Source organism: Halyomorpha halys, unplaced genomic scaffold, assembly GCF_000696795.3.
Source record: "Halyomorpha halys isolate HHAL.00 unplaced genomic scaffold, Hhal_1.1 Scaffold1717.1, whole genome shotgun sequence".
Taxonomy (NCBI): domain Eukaryota; kingdom Metazoa; phylum Arthropoda; class Insecta; order Hemiptera; family Pentatomidae; genus Halyomorpha; species Halyomorpha halys.
The window spans coordinates 49628-76101 of record NW_027107422.1 but is presented as its reverse complement, the minus strand read 5'-3'; the positions used below and the strand labels follow the sequence as shown (position 1 = coordinate 76101).

The 26474-nt window shown below is 34.0% G+C and overlaps 2 protein-coding genes across 3 annotated transcripts in view; one reads left to right on the top strand and one right to left on the bottom strand.

Annotated features, from left to right (window-relative positions):
- LOC136795374 (uncharacterized) overlaps nt 1-22426 on the top strand; it is a gene marked incomplete in the record, with an annotated part of 64786 nt that extends 42360 nt beyond the window's left edge. The window contains 12 exon segments of the mRNA XM_067045690.1: nt 1084-1226; nt 1857-1987; nt 3364-3513; nt 4308-4587; nt 5937-6195; nt 8758-8909; nt 11492-11627; nt 15450-15650; nt 19847-19975; nt 20958-21081; nt 21172-21292; nt 22274-22426. Of these exon segments, the coding sequence (XP_066901791.1) occupies nt 1084-1226; nt 1857-1987; nt 3364-3513; nt 4308-4587; nt 5937-6195; nt 8758-8909; nt 11492-11627; nt 15450-15650; nt 19847-19975; nt 20958-21081; nt 21172-21292; nt 22274-22385 (1938 nt within the window).
- The window catches only part of LOC106690439 (dnaJ homolog subfamily C member 11), a gene marked incomplete in the record, with an annotated part of 18957 nt that continues 14668 nt past the window's right edge, over nt 22186-26474 (bottom strand). The window contains 3 exon segments of one of the 2 annotated variants that reach the window (XM_067045692.1): nt 22186-22375; nt 23940-24069; nt 25339-25576. In XM_067045692.1, coding sequence (XP_066901793.1) covers nt 22374-22375; nt 23940-24069; nt 25339-25576 — 370 coding nt within the window. 2 annotated transcript variants of the gene reach the window in all.

Here is a 26474-nt window from a genome sequence, read left to right as displayed (position 1 = left end):
CATATGGGTAGCTCTTAGCATATTTTCTGAGCAACTTGTTTTGTAGCCTTATAATTTTTACGAGATAATAAAAGCTTCGTCACGTCATGTTACCTTCACCACATTTGTTCCTTGTTTCCTTTCCTAGTTTTTTTCTCATTACTTTATTATTTTTATCCAATACTTTATTGGAGTTAAAAAACGTACAAAACAAAAATAATACAAAGAAAATATGAACTATGATCAACTAACCTAGCATATCAAAACGGCAACAGACAAAACTATCTGGAGCTCAGTGGTCTGATGCCTGACGTCATTCTCCATTTAGCAGATCTATTAACAGACTCTCAACCATGTTAAAGGTTATGTCGTTTTAACATGCTACAAGAAGGATATATTTTTCCATTTAACATACTTTAACATGTTAAACTAATCATCATAATATTTAAAAGTGACTCATACTTGAATTATTAGTCATTCCGCTGATTCTTGCCTTAAACCATTGACTGTTTCTCGTTGTTTTTTAAAAATTAGGGGATTTCTCAAATCAACAATTGTTAAAAGGTATTATTAATGAACGGATTACCGAAAAGAAAATCCCCACTCCTCCCAATACAAACGATTCACTGTGGCTCCGACTTTACTCTAACAGGTACGCTTTCTGTCTTGTCATTTTCTTTTTTTTATTCTTGATTTTATTTTTATCTCCCTTTTTCCATCTCTTAGTTTAGACTTCCTTTTATTTTTCTTCTTTTTACCTGTTATTATTTCCGTTTTCATTTATTGTTTTTAACCTTTGATTTTTCATTCTTAATTTTTACGTTTCATTGTATACCCTTGTAATTTTCCATTTACTTTTTAATTATGTTAAGTGTTTGTATTTTTTTTTAGCCCTGACAAAGCCCTGCCATTTTCCATTTATTATTAAACACGATCAATCAGAGATCTTCTGAAAAAGAAAATCATACTAACATTTCCTCAGCGATTTAATAAACTACCGTCAAATCCATATTATTTATAAGAACAAAACAAAATTACTCAATTATATACAATCAGAAAACATTATAAACATCAAAATAATAACGATTAATCACTTTTCAACAGTCGATATCAATGGGCGAGAAAATTGAAGCAGAGATAATGATGTTCGTGGATTCCTCTGATAACGACATTATACCTTACGATAACTGGCCTTATATTGGAGGAAAATATTTTGGAGCCGAATTTACTGACGAAAATTTGAGAAAGTGAGTCTTACAGAAATTTATACCAGTTTTACTTCAAGACCAAAATGTATCAGTATGACAGATATTTAGGTTTTTACTACTCTATCTAACACCTTGAGTATTCCCGTGAAAATTTCCAATTCGAAATTTCACACGATTTTCACTTACTATATACTCTATATATAGGCAAGAGAAAATAAAAATGATTTTCTACGCTCCCTTCTTAAAGGAGGTATACCATAGCGCATAATAGTTTTGTCGTGCAAGTATAGTATACCTCCGGTGCCGCACAATGTGCAGGTTTGGACACTCACCTCTTATATAGGAGGCCTCTTGTATAATTTTATAACTTTTCTCCTGCCTACTTTATACTATTTATATTCTAATTTCTTTGTCTTTATTAAAATGTTTGTATCTTCTTCTCATTTATTTATTAGTAAAGTGGGGCAAAATGTTGGTTACCGATACATTTTTTTTTTTTTTACTATTACGATAATATCGGACTACCTTCCTACAACTTAACATTTAAAAGTTTGTTGGTTTGAACTTGTCATTATTTTACTTAAGTTGGTCTTCTAGTATAGCTTAAAAAACAGATATTTTATTTAAATCGACTTTACCGAAAAATACTCTATCATTTCAATGTTCCAGAGATTTCGAAGCACCGTGGACAGAAGAGTCGTTGAATGAACATTTGAAATGCTTCGAACAAGAGGACCGAGATTCTTTTCTGGCTCGTTTTTCCGAAAATTCTATGACCTTTACAGTTGATACCTTCAAAGGTTGGTTTTTATTTTTAATCGACCCTCATTCATAAAATATTATTATTATATCATTAACGTATAGTATATAAGAAATAGTAATACACAGTACCTGTTATTGGTATTGTTGCTTGATGCTGGTTTCAGAGGGCGTATTAGACTGCTTATCGAAAACGGAAAATTATGTATATATCATATATATATTCATCACATTTTTATTGTGCTTTACAACTGTATTAACTAAAAAATAAAAATAGTGAACGTGATATGAATTATAAAATAAAGACATGATACAGACTTTAGTAGAACTCGATAATATTCCCTGATCAGAAGGTCTCAAGGCCATCTTCTTTTCAGACACAAAGGTAGAATTATCAAAAATTGAAGAGGAATTAAGGTTAGAATAAAAGTGAGTTTGGGTGTTTAGGGAGAGGTAGAAAATTTATTTTTAATTCTTTGTTGAAATTTACAACTGTAACTGTAAGTGCAACTAAAAAATAAAACTAGTAAATGTGACTTTGATTATAGAACAATGGTATGATACACACTTGCGGCGAATTTGACCTATGGTAGAACTCCAATAACATTTCTGAATTAAAAAAATCTCGAAGCCGTCGTATTTTCAGATGCATTGGAGGATTGCCAAGATCGATCAGAAAACAAGATTGGAAACAAGTAAGTTTGGGTGGTTGGGGAGTTCATCATAGAAAGATTGATATCTGGCCAAATCGGCAATATATCGAATATTGAGGTAATTGTGGATGATTTTATTTGTGACAGAGTAAGTAGCATCGAGGATGTTACGAAGGATTTGGGATTGGAGAGAATTCGATAGTTTTAGTCGAGAACAAATCACAACTTCGTTCACAAGTTCAAATAGGCTTTGATAGTTTTACGTTTAAACGGAAGATATGAGCATAAGGTCTTCTCATTGTATGAGTATCCCAAGTCAGTAGTTTTCCCGAATAAAGACCATGGTAGCGGACTTGTTCAATAGTGCAGAAATGCAAATGATAAAAAATTCATTAGACCATTTGGGAAATTTTATTTTAAAGTCACTGTGACTTACTTTGCGATTATCAGTCACAACAGATTGTTCACCAGTCCACACCTCCAGCCAGAATAACAGGAGAGTTTGCTTAGCCTCTACACTAATGAAACAATGCCCAACATTTTAGAATGGTTCCCAAATCCAGGGACCACCAGTTATGAACTTCGAATCCAGTCGTTCGAGCGCTAAAAAAAATAGTCTAGATACAATAATTCCGACTTATATTATTCCTGTTATACACGCTCAGAGATCTAAATGATATAATATGTTATAGGTTGAATAGTTATCATTTAAGTTTGGCTTTATTGATTATAATACAAGTAATTTATTTTCTCCATAATTTCAGTTTACAACCAAATTCTCTACATAGCCAATATGTCTCCATCGACAGTCCAGTACAAAGTTAAGACTAACTTCTTCCATTCGGAAAGAAAACTTCCACCTATGGATCCCTTCCATCTAAGCGAAATGATATTTCACGATCAATCACTAGGATGTGAGTATTAATTAATTTAGTGGAGACGATCGGACGGTGGTAAAATATTAGTGCTGATGATTTGGTATTACTGCGTGAGGACAAAGATACTATAGAACTAAATACAACTACCTTGATAAACTCTTATAAGGAACTAGGTATCAAAATAAATACAGATACAACAAAATATAACGTTAGCAATAGAAACGGGAGGTATTTCGGTAATGTAGATATAGGACGAAACACATTTGATCAGGTAGATAGATATTTCAATTACAAAATTGAATTTGCTCGCGCCTTCTATCAAAAAACTTAAAAGTCAGAATTTACAAAACTATTATCCTTTCTCTGTTCTTTATGGATGCAAATCATGGCCTATTGCACAATGTGAAGATAAATGCATTACGGTTTTTGTAAAAAAAAGTATTACGCAAAATATTCCTATCGAAAAAGGATGAGTAAACGAAAAAATCTAGAAGGTTGTACATCACTGAATTGAAAGAACTGTACCCGGAAAATATAATTCGTAGCGTAGCGGCGAATAATATTTACATTTAAGATTGTGGGACTTAGTCACAAACGAATGATCAAAATTTTAATAAACATTGTACCGACAGGTGAACATCCTAGGGGTAGACCGAAACGTAGATGGGATCGATTTATAGTAGATTTGGGTAGAGAGAGGCGTCACTGGACAGATGTATGAACGATTAGTGATATCGGCATCGAACCTTCGATTAAACCTACATTATTATTATTATTATTATTATCGAACTAGTTTTAATAAATTAATATTTGCCATTCAATTTTAACAGATGATGACAGTCCAACATTGGAAAAGTACAAATGGCAATTCAGAGTGCGGAAACACCTCGGCCTTGCGATACGAGTGAAGGAGAAGTCGGGGACAATCCAACCTTTCCAAGTGCAAGCCGTCCCCGTGAGTGTCTTCGCGATGGCCTGGGGAACCTACTTCGACAACATCTCCATATACGTTGACAACCATCCACCCTTCCACGTCCCGGTTATGGTAAAGTGTGAATATCCTCCTGCCTTCTTCACCTTCGCTCCAGAAACCATTTCACCTTTACTCAGGTAGAGTAGACCTGCCAAATAGTGGACAATTAGATGTAAAAAACACATTTTAGTCATGACGAAATGGTATAAAACTGAAAAACTGCCTTCTATCGGTTATCGGTATCGGTTTTTTTTAGGCTGATAGACGACGCAGGTAAAGAGATTAACGGTCCTCCATATCATTACCGTGGTTATCGTTTAGTTAGAACATTTCATTAACGTATCGATTAAGAAAGCACTTTGGTATTTTCTATTACATGGATCTGAGTCATCTAAAAGCAATGCCTTTGTGATGGAAAGCTTTAGGGAGCTTAAGGTTATAACCACATGAGCTGGCGTGAGCAAAGAGGTTGTGTAAAATGTGGAGGGCGATGGGATAGCCCGAATGCGAAAGTGAAACGGAGAGGCCGACCTAGCTTTGAAACAGCCGCCATTTTTTATATCCACTACCTATACTTGGATATAACTGCCTTTTTTCTCCTCTAGGGGCTCTTGTACTATTAGACTGGATCCCGTAATATTCCGTCTAGGGTCATCTTAAGTGGTTACTAGATGAGAAAGAAGATAATGCCAATGGAAAACGTAAAAGAAAAAAAACTGTTTTATTAAATTTCAACCTACGCACTCGTCCTCGGGTTTCGGCAACAATCACGTGACGTCGGGAAGAGACTTATAAAGAAAGGGGAAAAGGTTGATAGAATAACTCGCTGTGAACATGAAATCAACACTGTTTATTGACGGGGTCCGTTTACCTATATCCATACATTGAACAGCTGACAGTCTATTTTTTTAAATATTTATTTAAGTGTTTCGACCACATAAAAAAAAAAAATAGGCTGTCAGCTGTTCAATGTATGGATATAGGTAAACGGACCCCGTCAATAAACAGTGTTGATTTCATGTTCACAGCGAGTTATTCTATCTACCTTTTCCCCTTTCTTTATAAGTCTCTTCCCGACGTCACGTGATTGATGCCGAAACAGATGATTGACAGCCTAATATACATATATTAAAATCAGGTTTATTTAATTTCCGTTTCTTTTATTTACCTGATTATTAATTTATAATAGTTTATCTAATTTTTATCTAATTCCTTTCTTTCCTAGTTTATGTATATATATATTCTATTTTAAAATTTTTATTTTACTATTTTCTTTTTAATTATGCAATATATGTTCTTAACAAAATTAGACCGGTTTTTCTTCCTTTATTTTCTAATACCGTTCATGGTTTGGTGTAGGGGAGGTTTTTTTTCAATCCCTACTCGCGGTAACACTCTATATCAATTTTTTATTTTCCCTAATAAATATTGTTTTTTCTATTATAAAAATATCAATGTTGTTTATTTTTATAATTATTGCTTCTAGGTTCCCTTCAATACGCCCAAACGGAACTAGATGGAAACAAGTATACTTGGAGAATACTTGCCCCTTCTTACTAAAGATCGTCTGGACAGTCTACCTGGATAAGCAACCTGGGGAGGAATCCTGTAAGGAATTGTGCTTGCCTTTAGAAAGAGACCCTATCTTCGGCCTAGCTTTAGAACTCCATCCCAAGAAGGATTCAGAATTCTGCAAATTAAAACTTGTACCGTATGCAGGAGTTCAGGAGAATCTTAGATATACAGTGAGTATTGATACATGCAATGGAATATACAGGGTGTTCTGATATATATGTTCATCTTCCTAATATCTACATTTTTTGGAATTTTTATTTGATTTTCGATGGATCACAACAGAGGCATGAGGTCTATATTTTAAGGCTGTTATTTTTTTAATGTTCCCTATTTCTTCTACTGTATACCTAGCTCCGGGATTTCCAGTGGGATGGATGGGGTATTTATACTTTCATTTACCTATGTGTCGAATATACTGTAATGAGATGTATTGTTACTAAAAATAAATAATTATGAGTTTAATTTTTTTTCTTTTTTTTTAATGTTCATATAAACATTATTATTCATTTTTTAATAATTTTCAAAGTGTTCCCACTACTAGGGTCATTTAAACAGAATTTACAAAGTAATAGTTTGTAATTTCAATTCAACGGTACTGCAACCGTCGTGTAACATTCTCTAAACAATAAAGTAGGGAAATAGGGTAGGATTTGATAGAGTAAATAAAATCTCACATAGGCAACGAAACATAATCTCTCTCATAAACACAACAAAAAACATTCTCTCTCATAAACACAACAAAAAACAATCCTCTCTGATAAACACAACAAAACACAATCTCTGTCATAAACACAACAAACTATATCTCTGCTTTGCTTAAGTAATGGCACATTTGGCAAAACAAAAAAAATATTTGACGAATTCGAAAAATTATACCATAGACTGGTTACTTTTTGACAACCCTTATAGCTTTTTGGAAACTCTATATAGAGGCCACAATAGAGAGAGAGAAACCCCTGCCTACGCGTACATCTTTGGTACACGTCCACATCAAAATAAAACTAATTTTTTTTTTTTAATTTCACTCCCCTATTTTCGTAACATAGGTAAAGGATGGTATTGCGATCGTGAAAAATTTCCAATTCAAGGAAATACACGTTTTGAGTTTCCCTGATCCCAAATAACCAAGTCTCCCAAAATGGTTTGTGTACACCCTACTCACACCCTAGCTCAAAAACGAAACTTCGTATGAAAATGAAAATACACATTTAAGGCGGGTATATGACTGCTATGTCACAGAAACCTTATTCGATAAAATCGATAGTCCAGAAGTACCACTCAATAGAATCGATTTTTCACACTTTTTTCAAAAACGGCTGTAACAATTTAAAATAAACTCGCCATGTCGATGAATAATTAAATGACATTTAATATTAGGTTTGGTTTTAACATTTGTTACTCTTATTGTTGTTATTGCATTTTTCTGGAACCCTGAAATACGATTTTTATAGCAACAACAATTTTTTTTTTCATAATTTCTCTATTTCCTTGAGAATTTTTTTTTTCAAAGATTACAAAAATAGCGATAACTTCAATGCCAGGCCCACCAATTAACACAAATCTTGAGGTCATGTGTAGGGTGCTTTGGGATTTTTTCGATCCTTCACACACTTTGTTTATAAATCGTCCAAAATTGTAAAGAATTGTGTTTCCTTGTTTTGGGAGGGATTCGGGGGAGGGAGAGGGTATATACGTCTTCAGGAGCTCACGGTTAAAAAAATTCAATTTAAAATCTGATTCACTATCCGAATCCGTAAAAAAAAGAACCCTTACCATTGTAAATACCAGAGTGTAGTACACTAGAGAAGACCTGGAAAGGTTAGAAAATTAACAATAACCTCAAAAGCGAAACGACAAACAATTGTCATAAGCGATTAAAAATCAAATGAAAATTAAAAAAAAGTAACTACAGACGTAACCAGTAAATCAGTAATGTGAACTGGGAGGGCCTGCATTTGATGGAACTAGGATGGGAAATACTAGACAAATTGCCAAAAGTTATTGACAAGCGCCCTTGGGACAGACAAAAATAAATCTGTAGTATGCGCTTCAGACAACTTCCACTTACTTACGTCTTTCGGGAAGATTTAACCAAATTATATCTATATTAGTGGGCTCTTGTGCAAGTTATCGCTATTTATGTGATCTTTTAAACTGTCGATTTGTGTTATAACTTGTTTATTCTAGTAACTTATTTATTCATTCAATTATTTCTTTTAACTAACGTTTTGTTTTTTAAATCTATATATTAGATTTTTTTTTAATTTATTCATTATTATTCTTTTTAAACCGATCTACTGCTGTGACTGTTGTATCTTTGGTTTGATTTTATATTGCTATCTAATGATAAATTCGTTTAATTCATCACTGAAGAGGGGAGGTCTGAGAGAGTGAAATAGGGGGAACAAAATTTATTTAATCATAAACGCCATTTGACCTGTGTTTTCCATCCATAATTTAATCCTGTGTACTTTACGATTAAATAAAAAACAAGCAATTTAAAGAAAACAATTTTTTTAATTTCAAATCTTGCCTTAATTTCGGGTCACCTAATAGATATCCAAAATAAATTTGATGTAATTACTTAAATAACTACAGACAGTAATTACATAACCCTTCATTTTACCTTTTCGAGAACAGAATGATTATGGTAATAGATCATAAAATGTATTTCTAGATTACCCTTTCCTTTGATTTGATTGATTCCTAAAATGTAACTATATATTGAATAGATTGAGCCATCGATTCTCTATATCCCGCCAAGAACGAAGGCTCCTATCATTATTACCGTCGACAGTGGACCGACGTCGATGGAAATCGCCAAACGAAAAGGGACTTTGTCTGCCACAGCTCTTGGTGTGGTCTACATCGAAGACGACAGTTGGTATGAAATGAATAATTGTATCTAACGTTATAGTAGAGGAGATGTAAGTTGTTGGATGAAACTCATTCCCACAAAGATGGAATTTGAAACATTCTGGTCATTGTTATCTAGTTACTCACTAAAAATACAGACAAATCTAAACCTGCGCAAAAAAAAAAAAAAAAAATGGTAGCAGTGCGTGCATCCCACAACTTTCATTACTATCTTTTCATGGTACTGACTAATAGGTAACAGAATAATAGATATATAGAAACATAGCAGTTTCTACTCCGTTCCTGGTCCCACATACAGTGGGGGGAGAGGTTATCTAGAGGTTGCCAACCTATTCTAACCATGGTGGGGGATCAATCTTTCATTTCGTGGGACCATCATAAAATGTAAAAATCCACATATAGTTACTCTATATTTCGGGAATATGTTTCCAAGGTGTTGAGGTGTGGGTGACTTCAGGGCGCAGTGCCAGAAGTCCTTCCCTCGGCGAGGACGTCGACCAAGGAGTGCTTTGCCACCACCCAGGTCTTGGGTACAACCTATTTCTCGGAATAGGGGATATGCACAGGCTTCAAATAATTTGATCAAAGAATTTGATGTGCCTAAGCCTATGAACTCCGGCACAAAAGGGAGTTGGAGCTCCTCTCTGATTACACAATTCCTGGCCCGTTGGAGTGTGGTTCCTCTGACTATTCGCCGAAGGAGGGAATTTTGGAAGCTCTGCAGTTTGGTTAACGTGGTCTGGTAGAGGTGTAGAGAGATCTGCTGTGATGTAAGCAGGCGGTAGAGTCTATAAGACTTCTGTCGGGCCAGCTTTAGTCTCCCCCTGGCGTGACTGGAGAAGGTGAGGTGCCTGTCGAGAGTCACGCCGAGGTAGAGGAACTGCTGGGGACGAACTGCTGGGGTAGCCTGCTCTTCTTGCCCTTCTGGAAGGACATGACAATGGCATCCGTCTTCGACGGATTAACCTTGATGCCATCCTTCTTCAGAGCAACTACAATGGTGGCAGAAGCAGTCAGTGCATAGCGTAGGGCCATTTCACCTCTCATGCTGGAAGCATAGACACCGATGTCATCGGCATAGGCTGCTACCACTGCATGTTGATGCTCGATGGCGACTACTGGTGCCGTGAAAACGACAAACAGTAGAGGTTCAAACACCGAGCCTTGAGGTACTCCGCAGGTGGAGGGGAATAGAGGCGACAAATTTTCACCAACTCTTACGACGGATGATCTTCCACTCAGATAGTTTCTGACCAATCGGCATAGGGCGGCGGGAAACTTGAACTCCTCCAGTCGGCGGAGCAGCAGCGGGTAGGCCACGCTCTCAAACGCCTGACTGCAGTCCAGTGAGATGAAGGCAGTCGCATAATTGTTCTTCATCCGCTCTACGGTGTGGGCTTGCAGCTTCACCAGGTGATGTTCACAAGCGACACCTCTTTGGAAACCAGTCTGTTCGGGCGGCATTACATCGGCTTCTCTGCAGTGCTCCATGAGATGGTGATGTAGGAAGCCGCTCAAAGACCTTGCTCATGTGCGAGAGGAGGCTGATCGGGCCAGTCACCTTTCTCCCCAGGCTTAAGTAGTGGCACCACAATCGCACGTTTCCAGGCCGCTGGGAAGTAAAGAGATCCTTATGCACGAGTTAAAGATGTTCTACAGGAAGGCTTTACCCTTCCTGGGAGCATCTTCAGTAGTACACTGGGGATCCCGTCCTGTCCAGACGACTTGTTGCCCTTGGTCCGGCGCAGTACCGGCTCCAGCTGGCCAGAGGTGGAGAAGATAGGCTTCCAGGTGGTGGTGCATGAGCAATAGTCGTCCGTTCAGCATCTCTCGCTGCATAGCTAGAGGCCAGGAAGGCAGCCTGTTCCCCAGACGTCATAAGGTCGTTCCCATCAGTCAGATGTACTGTCCTCCTCTTGGTGACAAAGATACTGACCAACTTCCAGAACTGTCTGTGGTCTTCATGTGTTCTTCGGAGTTGGTCATGCCAGAGCGGGTTTGATACCTATATATACATATTATATACATCCCTTCAGTGACGCCCCTCCATACATAAATCTACTAACTCGGTCTTAACGCAATCCTCCCACTTACGTTTCGTTCTATTCCTCGAATGTTTACCCGTCGGTTTAGTATTTATTAACATTTGAGAGATCCGCTCGGTACTAAGCCCCACAACCTTACACGCCCATCTTATATGCACCAACTTGAATTATATTTACCGGACGCAGTTCCCTCAATTCAGCGAAGCCTTCTAAATTCTTCCGTTAATCCATTTAGTAAGTAATAAATAGTTTTATTTATTATACTGTAAACGTTTTCACCTGGAACATTTTCCTGGAATTAATTATAGACGGGAAGCTAATAATCTTCCAATAAAAACAAAATAGTTACGTGTTTCTGAGAAAATTGTTTTTGTATGTAAAAGGTTAATTTTTTAAAAACATTTAGAACTTTCTAAAATGTACATTGACTGTTGCTGCTTCAAGACATAGATATAACTAGCTTTAGCTTCCTGTATACTTGAAACATTTTGAAATATAATCTAGTCTTTACCACGAAAAGGTGGCTGATTAAACTTTGTGTTAGGAATAATGAGGAGTACTTCTGCTGCTACAGACCAGATGGCTACGGCACAAATCCCATTTCACTCAAGATGTTGACAACTGTCGAGGAATTGAATTTCCAAGTCATTAACAATTCGAAACGGGATCTGATCTTTGAAGTATGTAGCCTCTTTCAATATCGATATATCACAAAATTTTACAATATAATCAATGTAGATACTATCGACAAAATAATTATTTTTGTTATGATTATGATTTTCCATATGCCACTTACCACTCTGGAAGCGAAAATTTCAAGCAATAAATTTTTATTTTTCTGTTACAATAAAAATTCATATTTTAGAGTATTTCCAAATGTCATTATGTTAGAAAATATAGCATACCCGTGTACCATATGATTGGAATTGGGAGAGATTGGACTGTATCAGATTTTCTTTATTGCTTCTAATTATCAAATTCTTTCTTAGCTCACATTTATACATTCTTTACTACTGTTCACAATGGAAAATGGTTAATTTTTCAAATGAACCAAATTAAAGGTACTTTGGAGGAAGATTTTTTTAATATTCGGCATTTAAGCCCTGTTAAGCTATTTCAATAAGGATAAAGCTGATAATAAAAATCATTTAAATTTACAATGATTGACAGAGTTTAATCGATATTACTATAACGAATAAAAAATCGATTCTGAAATTGATACTTCAGGTTGTCTATTGTATTGAAACAGCTATAACATCCTAGGAATATACCACTCTTAAATGCGTAATTTCAATTTCGTGCGATTTTTAATTTTTGAGCAATTTTATTCACAAATACAAACCATTTTACGAAATTTGGTTATTTGGTCTCAGGGGACCTCAAAACTCGATTTCGAAATTTTGCGCAACAGCAAGGTTTCTCCTTAGTATATATTTCATATATAGGAGCGATGAAGTAAAAAACTATTAGGGCTATTATTTGATGTATAGAATCGAAATCCAATTCTTAAAAAAAAGAAACAGGAACTTCGTTTTCGATATAACGCCGCTCTAGAGGAATAATGGATATAAATTCAATTTACATTATTATCTTGGAGGGCTCAAAAATGTATTTACTAGCTGATAGTAAAACGATATGTAGTTACAAAATTCGCTTAGGGAACAGAGCCTGTGTACCTGTGTGCTTCCTCTTGGTCTAAACTGTTACCATTATAGCACCCGAAGAGCATCAGTTCATTTCACCTTAGAGCACCACCTGAGCTTTTTCTAGCCATCTATCGTGTTCATTTATTCCGTAAAATGTAAATAATTTTATAATGTTATATATAAACATGTAATTAATATTATAATTGTAAATATGTTGATTTAATAAATAAAGTTTGCCAAAAAAGAATATACTGAATCATACATAAGTTAGTTCTTACGGGCCGTGCCTCTCACCGGCCATGTGATCGATGGTGCTGAAACAGTATCTTCTTTGTACAGCTAATAAGACATTCTGTAGAAGAACATCACTAGAAAGACGTAACATGACACACATTTATAACGTACTACAGCTAGAAACTATATAATAACACATCAAGTTCTTCGACAATCTCTATACTTCCTTCAATCCCATCTTTCAATCATTCACCCCATCTCCACTTCCTGCGAGGTGCCAGGGCAGGAAAGGTTCCAAAAACCCTGTAAACATTACTATCTTTTCTTCGCATGCCCCCCTCCTAATCTTTTTTCGACTCGGACTGTTTTTTTATTATTTAACATTATCTTTTGTATATAAATATGAACTGTTTTATTTTCTCTTCTCTGCTTAATCAACATGAGGAGGTCTCTCACATCCAGATATTTTCTGTTAGAATTCATATGGAACGGACACATCAAAACAACAAAATAAGTATTTCACTGTATACTTTCAAGTACCAATGGTAGGAAAAGGTAATATCCATTCTGAGTTATTTAACCATACGTAATGTAACTTATTAATTTAATTTTTTTTTTATTTTAGAGGGATCGGAAAAAAAATAATAAGGCATATTTAGTATATTTATTATACCATCTAATCTTTTGATATGAAGAGTCTTATTTCACGATTGTTCCCTATTGGTCACCTCTTATCCTTTCTTAGGACCCATCGGCTTGCAACCTATATATAGCCTATATACCTCTTCGTACGGACTGTGACCCCGGCTCATCCTATTAATTCACCTTCTAATCAACTACCTTAGCTATATTTACCAAGATCCGTAGTTATAAACCGTATGCTTATTATTTAGCCTTCCTTCAGTTAGAATGACGACTAAATGGTCAATTGTTTATTAGAAGGGAAAGTGTGCGAAATTATATTGACCCAACAGCTGTTAATGACAAGATTGAAAATAGTTCTCAGCGCTACAAAGACATAATTGTTCTTTGAGTCAATTCACTCCAGTAAATATTTTTCTATTTCATATTACAGTGTAATCTCGGTAAGCCAAACTTCGAACACTCCAGTAAGTCGAACTGGCGTAAAAAAACAAAAAAAAAACAGAGAATTATATACCGTGGAAGGGAGTCCTCTTTCAACGTCCCAGAGAAGAAGTTTCTGCAGAAAAAAATATCCGACTTCATTAAAAAAAATTATTTTTCTAAAACTTCAACTGTCAAATTTCTAATAAAATGTGTAAAAAAAAATTAAATAGATAAAAAAGTTACGTACACTCCTCCTGTTCAATTTTTTTTTACAGCATTTTTTCTAATATTTTCTGTAATCCGAGCACTACACTATAGCATTTACTTCGAATTACCGAAAGCACGCTGGAGGTACATGATGTAATAATTCCTGACGGACATCTGTATGACCATTTTATTATCAATAAATACCACATTAAAGGAAATCAGGACCTATTATTTGTGTTTCTGAGCAATATGTTTCTGTAATGAGAAACACAAAAAAGAATGGTGAGCCTTTAGAAGTTAAAGAAATGAGTTATGAAGATTTCTTTGTAAAATCTCATGACAAGATGGCCTTTAATTTTATGAACTTGTTTAAGGTGTAAGAAATATAACTAATTAGATTTAAAAGGGGAGTTTTTTTCGAAACAAAAATAGATATAAGGAAATAGAGTCGAATTTAAAAAAAGTAAATCAAGTGTTCAAGAAAGCCGTTCTTTTTTACCTTCCAGAAAACAAGTTAAAAGACATAGTTAGCCTGAGGAACAATAACATGATTCCCTTCTTATATAATTTTTTTTAGAGTTTTTCTATAATTTTTGTAAAGAAAACATACATATTTTGTTATCTTTTTACACTTTTCATACTATTTTGTTCAAATTAACTTTTTCATAACGTTTTCGTCATAATTTTACTTGTTTCCCTTACTCATATTTCACCGGATATGTAAAATTTGTGATATATTTTCAGAAGAATAATGACATATTTACATGGCACCGGCCATGAGGCTGATATTTATTATTTTATGAATTGAAATGCCTTAAAAGTTGCAATAGTAACCTACAATGTCTATAAACTACTATCATAAAAGAATAAAACCGAATCTATGGGTCATTATATTAAAATAAATTGGAATTGGAAGAAAATATTTGATCGTAGGAAGATAGTCAATAAGGGTATCGAAATAGTAAAAGATAACTATTTATTGTAAGCCGGGCTTCGTCTAGGCTGTCAGATTGAGACGAAGATGACAACTAAAGTTGTCAAGTTGTAAATTTTCAATATTTATTAAAAAGTGAGTTGTCATATTTGTTTCAATCCGACAGCCCTGCAAACTGGGGTGAAGCGTTGGTTAACAATAAATTGTTTTCTTCAATTATTTTGACACTTATAATGGACTGCCACCCGGACCATTTTCCTACGGTAAATTTGACTTACTTTTCTTTTGCATGTCCAATAAAATTTTAATTTTTGGAGTTGTCATTTTTCTACCGGAGCGGTGATATACTATTTATTAATTGTTATTTATTTTTAGACTATATTAGTAACAATGACTACTGACCTGACCAACAGGTGAACACTGCTGAAATCTTCAACACAGACAAGGAGCTCACCTTCTCAAGAACCTTCCACTTCCAGAACAATTGCATTTCGGAAGCCCTAATATCTATGGAGGTCCAGGAACCCTTCCAAATCATCTCAATTGAAACTCGTAAAGGACCTCTAAAAGACCTTGCTCAAGAATTTTTGGTCGAATGTTTACAAACCATACAGGTTCATACTACCCGTTTATAACCATTTTCTTAATTTCTTAATTATACGTAGCAACAAAATCTGTTGTAGTGCCCGCCTCACACAACTTTCACTTTCACCTCCCCCCCAAGTTTTGAGTTGATTGGTGGACGGGTTCAAGTTATACCTTTTATTTATTTTATTTGCCTATTGTTATACACCAGGGGTGGCCAACTTTTCTGTATATGAGATATACTTTTTATCTTATAAACGTGTCGCGATCGAATCGTCATAGGAGTATTGTACAGGGGAAGATTTGATTTCAGTATTTCACTGTAGCGTTGTTTCACGAAGATCAAATAAGTGAAATGAAGACCGCACTGCGCATGTGCCCACTAGTTAAAATCCTTAATTTATGCCTTTTTTTCGTTTTCTTCACTTTTTTCTATGTTAAATATCTCGATTTTCTATGTTAAATATCCTTTTTTCCTAAAATTTTTGGCTACTTGGTTATTACTCTATTACTGGTTATGAGTTACTCTTATTTCCGAAAATGTATTTCCACCGGGAAAAAAAAAATATTCTTAAGTCAGTTTCTTTGATAGTTTATATTGATACCTTTTTCAATACTAGCAAAAATGTGAAATGGTTAATTATTTCATGCAAACAATATCAAAGATACTTTAAGGAAAAAAGTTTTGAAAATTCGGCCCCTAAGCTATGTTAAAATATTCCGATGAAGATCCTATCTTATATGAAAACACTTAATTTCACATTGACAATATAACAGTCAAGCAATCTGCTGGCAATTGCCAATTTAGTATTTTAAAAAGAGAGAAAAAAATTTTTTCACACACTAACAATCAAAAAATTTATTAAAGTCATAAATATATGCTTACAATCGGAGGAGTTCGGGTTTCCCCCCCCCCCAATTCAAGCCTGTCTATATTATTCCTTTTTTCTCATTTTATTTATTCATACAATTCTTTAATATTTTGCATATACCTAATATTTTGTTTATTATTTCTAACACTAAGAACTGTATATTTTTTCAAATAAACTAAATTAATAGTTTTTAATTCAATTAAAATTAATAAGTTTGTAGTAAGAGATGCAAGAAGTTCAACTACAATCCACTAGAGCGCAGCACCTCGAGCCTCACCAAAGCTCTCAAATTTATATATTATTGTATTTTATAAAAATATATTGGGCCGCCAGTAGCTCAGTGGTTAAGACACAGTCTTACCAATTTTTGATGTCTATTGGCGGTGCCAGTTCGAATCCGGCCTGGGACGTTGACTTTTTTCATTGAGTGGCGGTCCCACAAATGAAATCTTTGACCCCCAACCATGGTTAAGCAGTATGGGACTCCAATGGGAGTCTTGGCTAAAAAAGATAAAAAAAGACATTGTTATTTTTACATATTATTAATTTTCGTACATATTACTTAGCAATGTCGATAAAATAATAATTAAATGATGCCAAAATAACGCATGAAACTACCTCAAGCAGATAAGATAAGACCGCTTCTCGGGCACAGCTGTTTGCACTAAGCCAATAAATATAGATCTTAAAGAACTCTTAATCTATCACAGATCACAAAACAACTCAGATCTACAGCCTCTACTTGCGATAGTTTAGCTTTTATAACCAATCCTGATCTTTAATGAGTTGTTGTTGTATCCACACTCTCCTCTACCTGTTAATCCTCCGTAAGCTCCGAACTACCCTCCGGACTTACTGACCTCCTTCGCCTCTGTCGGAATAGAACCTGGCAGAACGAGGTCACCTCCCTGCATGATTCTGGTGGCTATCGTTCAGGTCTGCATACTTCCCTCAGGTTCATCGGAATAATACCCGGCAACCATCCTCCGAGATTTAATGGATGTTACTCGTTAATCTCATCCTATCTAGTCACCTTCCTTGTCAACTACCTTACCTTTACAACTGAACACGCATTGGCGAGGCCTTCTGTCCAGGGCTTTTCACTATGCTTGTCCAAGCAGACTAATCAAGAAAATATACCACCTCCACAAATTAATTTTTAATTCAATATGCCGTCGACTTTGAAACCTATCACACAACCCTTCGCACCAGCGTGTAGTGCTTCATCAGTTCTGACTAATACAAAAAGCTACAAGGAAGTATGTAGCAAAGGCGGTAGACCTTCCTCTACTCCCACACCGCTCCGATTGACAGAAAGACATTTTATTGATATTATTCCTCTATTTAGGCATAGTGTAGTGTGCTGTTCGAAACGAATAAGTGGGGAAAAGTGAGGAAGGAAACAAGATACTACTGCCCGCATTATGACTTCGGCTTATGAATCCCGTATTTTAAAATCTATTATACACGGACTAATAACTAACAAGGTACATTTGAAACACTGTTTTTTTTTGTTTTTTAAATTTTTTATTAAATGCCGAAGTATTTCCGAACATAAAAAAATAACTAATTATTGGAGAAGTTTGTCGGGGGGTGCGGTCAGCAAAGAACAACATAAATAAACAAAACCATATTTATTTATTTTATGCCGACGTTTCGACCTGAGTTTCAGGTCTTCATCAGGGATTGTGGCGTAGAAGGTAGGCTCGCAACTGCGTTGCGAAGACCTGAGACTCAAGTCGAAACGTCGGCATAAAATAAATAAATATGGTTTTGTTTATTTATGTTGTTCTTTGCTGACCGCACCCCCCGACAAACTTCTCCAATCATTAATCTACGGTCAACTATCTACACCTCATAAAAAAATAACACATTTTTTGGACCAGAATTCGTAATTTTACTACACTAAGAAAGGGTTAACAGTTAATTGTATATTAATCTAAGTTTTAAATTTTTAATTTGCTTCAAAGTTGGAAAGGCTGGGTCTCAACAAGGTGAACTATGTTAATGGCGTTTCTTGGTTTAAAACTTATTTTTTCTATATTTGACCAATTTATGAGTCGATGTATTGGATTGTAAATAAGTTCGTAGTGTTTTTTATTGGTGATTTCAATCAGAATCATTCAGATTCTTGTATTTTTAATATTTTAATAAATTATATATTACCCTTTTTGATCTATTACATGTTACCATCTTTCAGGTAATTTTCTTATTCCGTCCTCCCAGAACTCATATTTTTGCGCAATGAACTCCTCTATGAGCAGGGTTTTGCAGTCCTCGAGCGAATTAAAGTTTTTCCCGTTAAGAGAGTTTTGAAGGGCCTGAAATAAGTGAATATCTGTTGGGACAAGGACTGGTGAATAGAGTGGGTGGAAGATAACATCCCAGCCAGACTCCAATAATTTCTGCCGGGTCTGCTAAGACACGTGAGGAAGGGCTTTATCGTAATGGAAAACTATGCCTTTGCGATTAGCCAATGCTGGACGCTTTTGCTCAACCGCTGCCTTTAATTGAGATACGTAAAGCGTTTCTGCGATATTGCGTGTCGTAGAGTGAGGATTGTTAGTGATCAATGCTTGAATTCGGTCATCATCAACAGTTGAAGGACGATCCGAGCACGTCTCCTAAGTAAAAATTTCCTGTTCTGAACTTACAGACCGTGCTTTCTCCTAAGACATCATCGCCATACACACTGCAAATTTGGTTAACCATCTGTGCAGCGGATTTTCCTTTTCGGAAATAAAAAATCATTATACGACGAAAATTATTTTATTTTTTTCCATTTGGAGCAAGCAAAATACTACTTAAAGATAAGGAATCTCGGTTGAAACTGATGCATAAAAGCACCTTTACTAAAACTTTTTTAGAATATGTAAACATTATTAACCAAGTAAACATGATTTTATAAACACAAAGAGGATTAAATTGAAATATTGAAAAACGCTACCAATTTATTTTACAACCCAATATCCCAATATATTTCTTTTGATTACAATATTATTTATGAGAAGTGAGAAATGCAAATTTTGTAATTTGCTTCCAAGTTGGAAAGGCTGGGTCCCAACAAGGTGAACTAATGGCGTTTCTACTTTAAAACTTATTTTTTCTATATTTTACCAATTTATCATTAATCAATGTAGAAAACATTTACCAATATATCGAGATATTTCTTTTTATCACAATATTATTTATGAGAAGTGTGTTTTGTGTTTTGCTTCTTCAGTTTTACTAGTACAAACACTAAACCACACTATGAGTGGACACTTTTTCTCTTAGCAACTTATGGTAAGACAAGTAGAGAAGTGATTACCAAATGGAAATAATCAATTAACAAATGTAATTTTTTTCCTAAGGTGGTAGTCCGATTAACATTGAACAAGACAATTTTAACAAAATCAACTATACTCAGACCAAGTTATATCAGTCAAGAAGGGCCGATTATTTCTGACCTGAATTTAGGCATGAAAGGAGCAATGGAGAATGTAAGAATTTTAATTCATAAGATTTAATAACTAATATATTTATTTATAACATGTTTGAGCATGAAATCTTATTGACCTTTAATAATAGTCCACTTATTTCTGTTGAACAGTTCCCCTACCTAGGACTGCATCTAGACAAAGGACTAACTTGAAGTCCTCATATTACTGAAAAGACAAGAAACTGCTCATTGATTCCAACTAATAAAATACTTACTAGAAAAACGGTCTAAACTAATAACGTATCAATTGGCATAACTAAAATAAGACCCAATTGGACTTTCGGGGCTCAGCTTTGGGACTCCATTAATACCACATAATTTATTTTGTATCCAACATCCTCAGTAATCCTTACTTTGACACAAATTAAAACATTAAAAGGTGATCTTGAAACCTTCTAGCCTGAAAATTTTATTTGGGCTATACTAACAGATATATTTTCCACAAGTTTGTATCATGCTATTGTACTGTAATCAACATCACATTTATTATGAATGTGTATTTTTAGTTATGAAATAAATGTAAATTTAAATAATTTTGACAAGTGATGGGTAAAATACATTTTAGTCTGGAACTTATGATGCACTAGCAAAATACATAGTCATCTCTTCAAAGTTTTATCGAAACAATCTCTCTGTTCAGTGAAAATGTAAGACTAGATTCATTCATGCATTGTCATGACCACTATGCTTGTAGGGTCCCAAAGCTCTGAAATACTAGTTTCAGCCTCTTTCCAGTTTGAATAATACTTTGTAATAAGTAGGTCAGAAACATATTACCTCAGCATAACAAATGTAGCTCAGATTTTTCTGTTCAGGAGGATCCTTAAATTTTGTTCTCATAGTGAGCATGTAATGGCATGGAGTTTAATTATTTTTGTTTTAGGTAACTCTTAGACACTCTAAACTAGCATGGCCTCACTTTCTACCCTTTTAGGGCAGTAAAATCCAGCCCTGTTTTATCTTTGATTTAAAATTTCTTATAGATCATCAGACTCGAACTTCGTTTACTGAAGCCTGTGTTTAAGTTTCCTAAAGAGAAGATAAACTTTGGGCAAACTTGTATTATGCATACTATAGAAAAATATATAGATGTTCATGTGGAAAATGGTAAGTTATTCCAAAAACTCTAGTTATTTCATATTTAAAACTGCATCTCGATAAGATTATAAAAAAACAAACTTTGTTACTTAAAAACAGGTGACCAACCTTTCAAAGTTCGATTCGTCAAAAACGAGGAAGATGCCTTTCGGGTGCGCCCGCTTTTGGGTATGATGAGAGAGGGAAAACCGGCCCAAATCATAATAGAATTTGCTCCCAAGTAAGAGCAATTCAACCTGATCAGATATCTACTCCTCAGTAATGAACTATGAAATTTATTGTTAAGGAACCACATCGAGTGAATCAGAATGGTTTCAGGCACAAGCTTACCATCATTTAATCTATAAACAAGTAAGGTACATATGAAGAATACTGGCGGTTCAAAGCGCTGATGGTGGCCAATATTAGAAACACTGCATTGTAACATTTCTTAACAGTTGTATATTCATATCACATACATGTGTCTAACTCAGGCATGCATACCACTAAATGGTTGTTCAGGAGATTCAGTATTGATATGAGGCCGCCCAGTATATTTGTGATTTTATTATTTTAATATAAGTCAAGGTTTTGTTTCTAAGACAAGATGGTAATTTAGACTCTGCATGTTTGATATAGGTAATAAAATTTCGAAAAAATGTGGAAGAGAGAGCTGTGGCACGCTTTGGAGAACACTTGCTTGTGGTGTACATTATAAAAAGTGCACTCCTAGGTTTGCGCATGTCCCTTTTCATTTTCAGGTTATTTGTTGGTTGGTTTCTTTTCAAAGTTGTTATTTCTTCTAGCTTACCTATTTATGATATTTTTCTTGTGTCTTTGTCAGGAAAAATAATAAGAAATTGACGAAATATATCCAAATTTAAACCCCTACATGAATTAAGAAAGGATCCGATGGGGGTCCATGATCACATTTAAATAAAATGTAATTTTTTAAAAGGGTGCACAAAAATCCCATAAATAAGAACATAGACCTTAAAAGAAAAACTATTTAGACCTTGTAAGAAAAATAACATAGGGTTTATCAGTGTTTCGTATGGCCACCAGCAGTGCTCTGAAATGCCTGTCTTCTTTACAAGTACCACAACTAAATTTAAGTCATTAAATAAGCATATATCAAATAACATCAATTTATTTTTTAAAAGTCGATTGCAAAGAGCCATTTTTAATGGCTAATTATACTGATGTTATTAACATATACCAGGGAGTGCAGAAGATATGTTAACGCCATCGAGTTCATCTCCTCAACTCCAGGTTCCATCTACCCACTCTTCGTCGAAGGCATCGGTTCGTTGGACCACAAGTTCTATACATGAAATGTTCAATTAGAAATATATATTTGACAGACAATTGTTAATCGTCTTATATTTTAATCCTTTTCCATTATGATAAAATGTAAAAGTCACAGTTTTTAAAAATTAACTAATTTAAAAAAATATACTATTGTTGCTGAGCAGAGTGAATTAACTTCTACTGTTCCATCCTTCATGCTAGGGATTGTTTTTAAAACAAAATAACTAAATTCTTAGCCTGCTTGTTTTAACAAAGTAACCAAAAACTAACCATATCTAGAGATAATAATAAAATTCTTACCATTAAGTTCCTTAGGGAATTGAACTGCCTCACCAGAAGAAATTATACTGAGAGAATTCTGTTCCAACAAGTATGTTCAATAATAATCCCCGAGATATCCATCAATTAAATTTTAACTGTTTTTCGAATCGTTGATGTTTGAACAGAAGTTTAGAGAGAGGGCACCAGTTAAGTTGTGCTATTGTAAATGGTTTATTAAACAAATATAGCCTCTGCACTGAAGTAACAAGTTTTTTAATTCAAAGCAACAGAAATCATAATTCATATAAACATTGTAATTTAATTTTCTAATGGGAGTCACAATTTTATATTTCTGTTGTAGATTTTAGATATTTATGCCAATCATTGCATTGTTAGAAGTATAATTTAGAATATGGTGTACCACCAACTGTTATCTTGTTTGATGATTTTGGTTCAGTAGTTTCATAATCTGTTCCTGATTCTATTAGTATTTCTGATATCAAAATTATGTGGCATTAGCAGCATTTTTACCAGCAACTTCTAAGACAATTTTCCTGCCACTCAAGGGAAGCCGTATGACATCGTGTTAATCTCCAACTATAAATCTTACAATTTAGCTTAGTTTGAGAAGTTAAATAAAAGAAATAAAATACTAATTTAAAAATAACTAATGTCGGGAAATATAATAAACTTATACTAGTAACTATTAACTCAATATTACTATAGCGCATGAAATATATTATATAAGTTATTTACTACATAATGCAAGGGATGAGGAAAAGACAATTATAAACATAGAACTATATTTATTACTACGCTAACAGCCTTGAAACATGTGCTGGGTCGTAGCCCATTTTATTTAGCACCTGAGTTTCTTCTCTTTGTTGTTTGCAATTATAATTTCAATGTAATGCTGCTTGTCAAATATATACATATATTACAACAAAGGTTTCAATTTTACTATACAAAAATAATAAGTAACAAGAGGAATAAGTTAAAAAAAAAAAAGAAGAAAAAAAAGGTGATTGCAGGTAACAACGTTTAGTTTGAAGATTAAACAAATAGGCAGTAGATGCGACTGCTCATCGTAGGACTCAGCAACACCCTACTTTTGAGATAGCAGCCTCTAAACCAACTAGTAAGTCACCCTTCGTGTCATGTTGCCACCACGCGATGAGCTGAAGCAAAACAATTTTACTACATCAAACTCATTTTCCAATTTCTCTATTGTCTAAAAATAGTGTTTTAACCCTAAATTACTTGTATCTAGAGAAGCCAACTAACTAACAAGATTTTACTTCAAGTACTATACTTACACTGGCGAGGTATCCTGAGAGGTTCGTTGTCCTGTATGGTCGTCTGGTGCAGTTGGCTGTGAAACAGGTATTGTATGTAGAGAAACTTGTCTTCTCCAACACATGGGTCATAAAATCCTGGCAGTTGGCTCTAAAACAATATTATATTAATTTTATTAAACTTCAAGATAAATAAATAAAAACTTATTTATCATCACCAAACAAAATATGAAATGAGCCAGTGAAAATGAATGTGGTCTAAGTTAAGTTTTACTTATTGTGAGAAATTTAATACTTGGTAAATTTACTTAAATGATGTATCTTTCTTCTGTTTTGTGCTCAAGTTATTAATCTTCAGGGGCTCAAGTAGCCCGCGTTTACGATATATCAAGTGAACACCATTTAAATAGATATTGTGCACTTGAATAATATATGTATAATATACACAAATTATTTAAGTACACTCACAAGAAGTTCTATTTCTCACAATAAATGGAAACTTGATTTCCTTTCTCACCAGCTCAAATAATACTAAAGGGATTTTTTATCAAGAGGTTAAATAAAAAAAAAAATTACTTACAGGCAAAGCCCAGTTTTTTTTACAATTTTTTTTTTGTGTCTGATTTTTTAAAGAACTTCTTCATTGGTCTTTCTAAAGGTTATAAATGAAACTAGCTCCAGACACAAAAGATAACATTTTTACAAATTTGCTTTACTCTTTCAATTATTAATTTTATTTTAATATCTAAGAACTAAAATGTTAATGTTATTTATTTATTTAATGTTAATGATCTTTGTTCTTCTCTTTAAATGAGCCAAATACCTTGCGGTGTAAGGGCAGCCTAGATCCATTCCTTAAAACCTCTACCCATTGTCAACTTGTTGATTTCACCTCTTCTGTTCCTTGTAAGATCTGATATGAGGTTCTCCCATTTTATTTTGGGATTCTATTGATCAGCATTCTTTACACATAGACAAACCACGTCAATTCATTTCTATTAGCAGTTCTAGTTCCGTCTCTTCACTTATTCTTTGATTTCTCATTCGGGTGAATTTAGTTTTACCAAGGTTTCCTCAGGAATTTCATTTCTGTGACTTATATATGATTTTTTTAAGTCATCTCTGTTTTCATAGTCATTTCCCTATTGCTTATAATGGCACTATGGAGTTGGTGATTAACTTTTGTTGTTTCCCTTACTTTTGTTGATTTATCTCAGAATCTGACATCTCATCATTAGTAATTTTTATCCCTAGATATTGGTATACAACAAATGTCAATGATATTTAATATTATTATTGAATGATTTGATGTAATGTTACTTATATAAAATATAAGTTATATGCTTCATCTAATGCTGCTTGCATAAAATATCGCCTTTTCTAACTACTTAAAAAATAATTTCAAAACATTATTCTATACCTTAGTAGATTCATAGATGACCAACTTAGAGTCCTTGACCAAACATTGTATAGGTATGGTGACATCAATCACCTCGTCAGACAGGTCAGAACCAGGGTCCCCATGGCTGGTCAGCTTGCCATAGAGTGCGGATATTATGACCAGGCCTCGACGGGACTCCTCTTCTGAGCGTATCCTTGCAAAAGCAACGGACATGAGGTTAACAGCTGCTACAGCTTCTTTACGTTTTTCTGCCATCCTAATATCAAGATGAAATATTACTATTTCAATGGATTAAAATTATATATAGGTACATAAATAATATTTGTTCACAGTTGATAATATTTAATGATTAAAATTGATAAAAAATACAACACATTAATAACAATTGTTTATAAGAAATAATGTAAATAGACAATCACAGAGGTATTTACAAGCATTAATTAAAAGAAATATTGTCTGATTTATAAACACAAAATATTGTGTTGTACTAACTTCAACTTACACATCTCTGTACTTAAATCACTAATTTTCAACTTGCGCCATGAATCTTTAAACTTTAAAATTGATGAGAAAATAAAGTAGAGGGTACAGATAAGAAATTCCACTAATTTTTCAATTTCAAAATTGCTTAGGTTGTGCCTTCTGTCTAGAAACACAAAAGTTAGAATTTATAAAGCTGACTCAATTCCTTCATTATGGAAGCCAAACATGGCCTCTAAAATATTAAAGAAAGGAACAGCTCAGCTCCTTTTAATTTTTTATTTTTATACCAGAGCGGCCTTACATGGTTGATATAACTTATATTATATATATATTTTTTAACAGTTGATTATGAGGGGGTATAGTCATACAAATGACACCCCTAACTATATACAATGTTCTTATTAAAAGAAAAAAAAAAAGAAAATAAATAGATAAGAATAATGCTTCAAGAGGAAAGTAAAATTAATAACGAAAAATAATGATATTGGTACACTTAAATAAAACAAACAATTGTCTTGTAATAGTAAAAAGAAACAAGTTAATTTCAAAAAGGGAAGAGAGAAATAAAAATAATAATAATGAGTAAATAAAATGAATAATAATAATATGTAAATAGAGGTAGTGTGACTATGAATTAATTTTATATTTATTAAAAATTTATAAAAAAATGT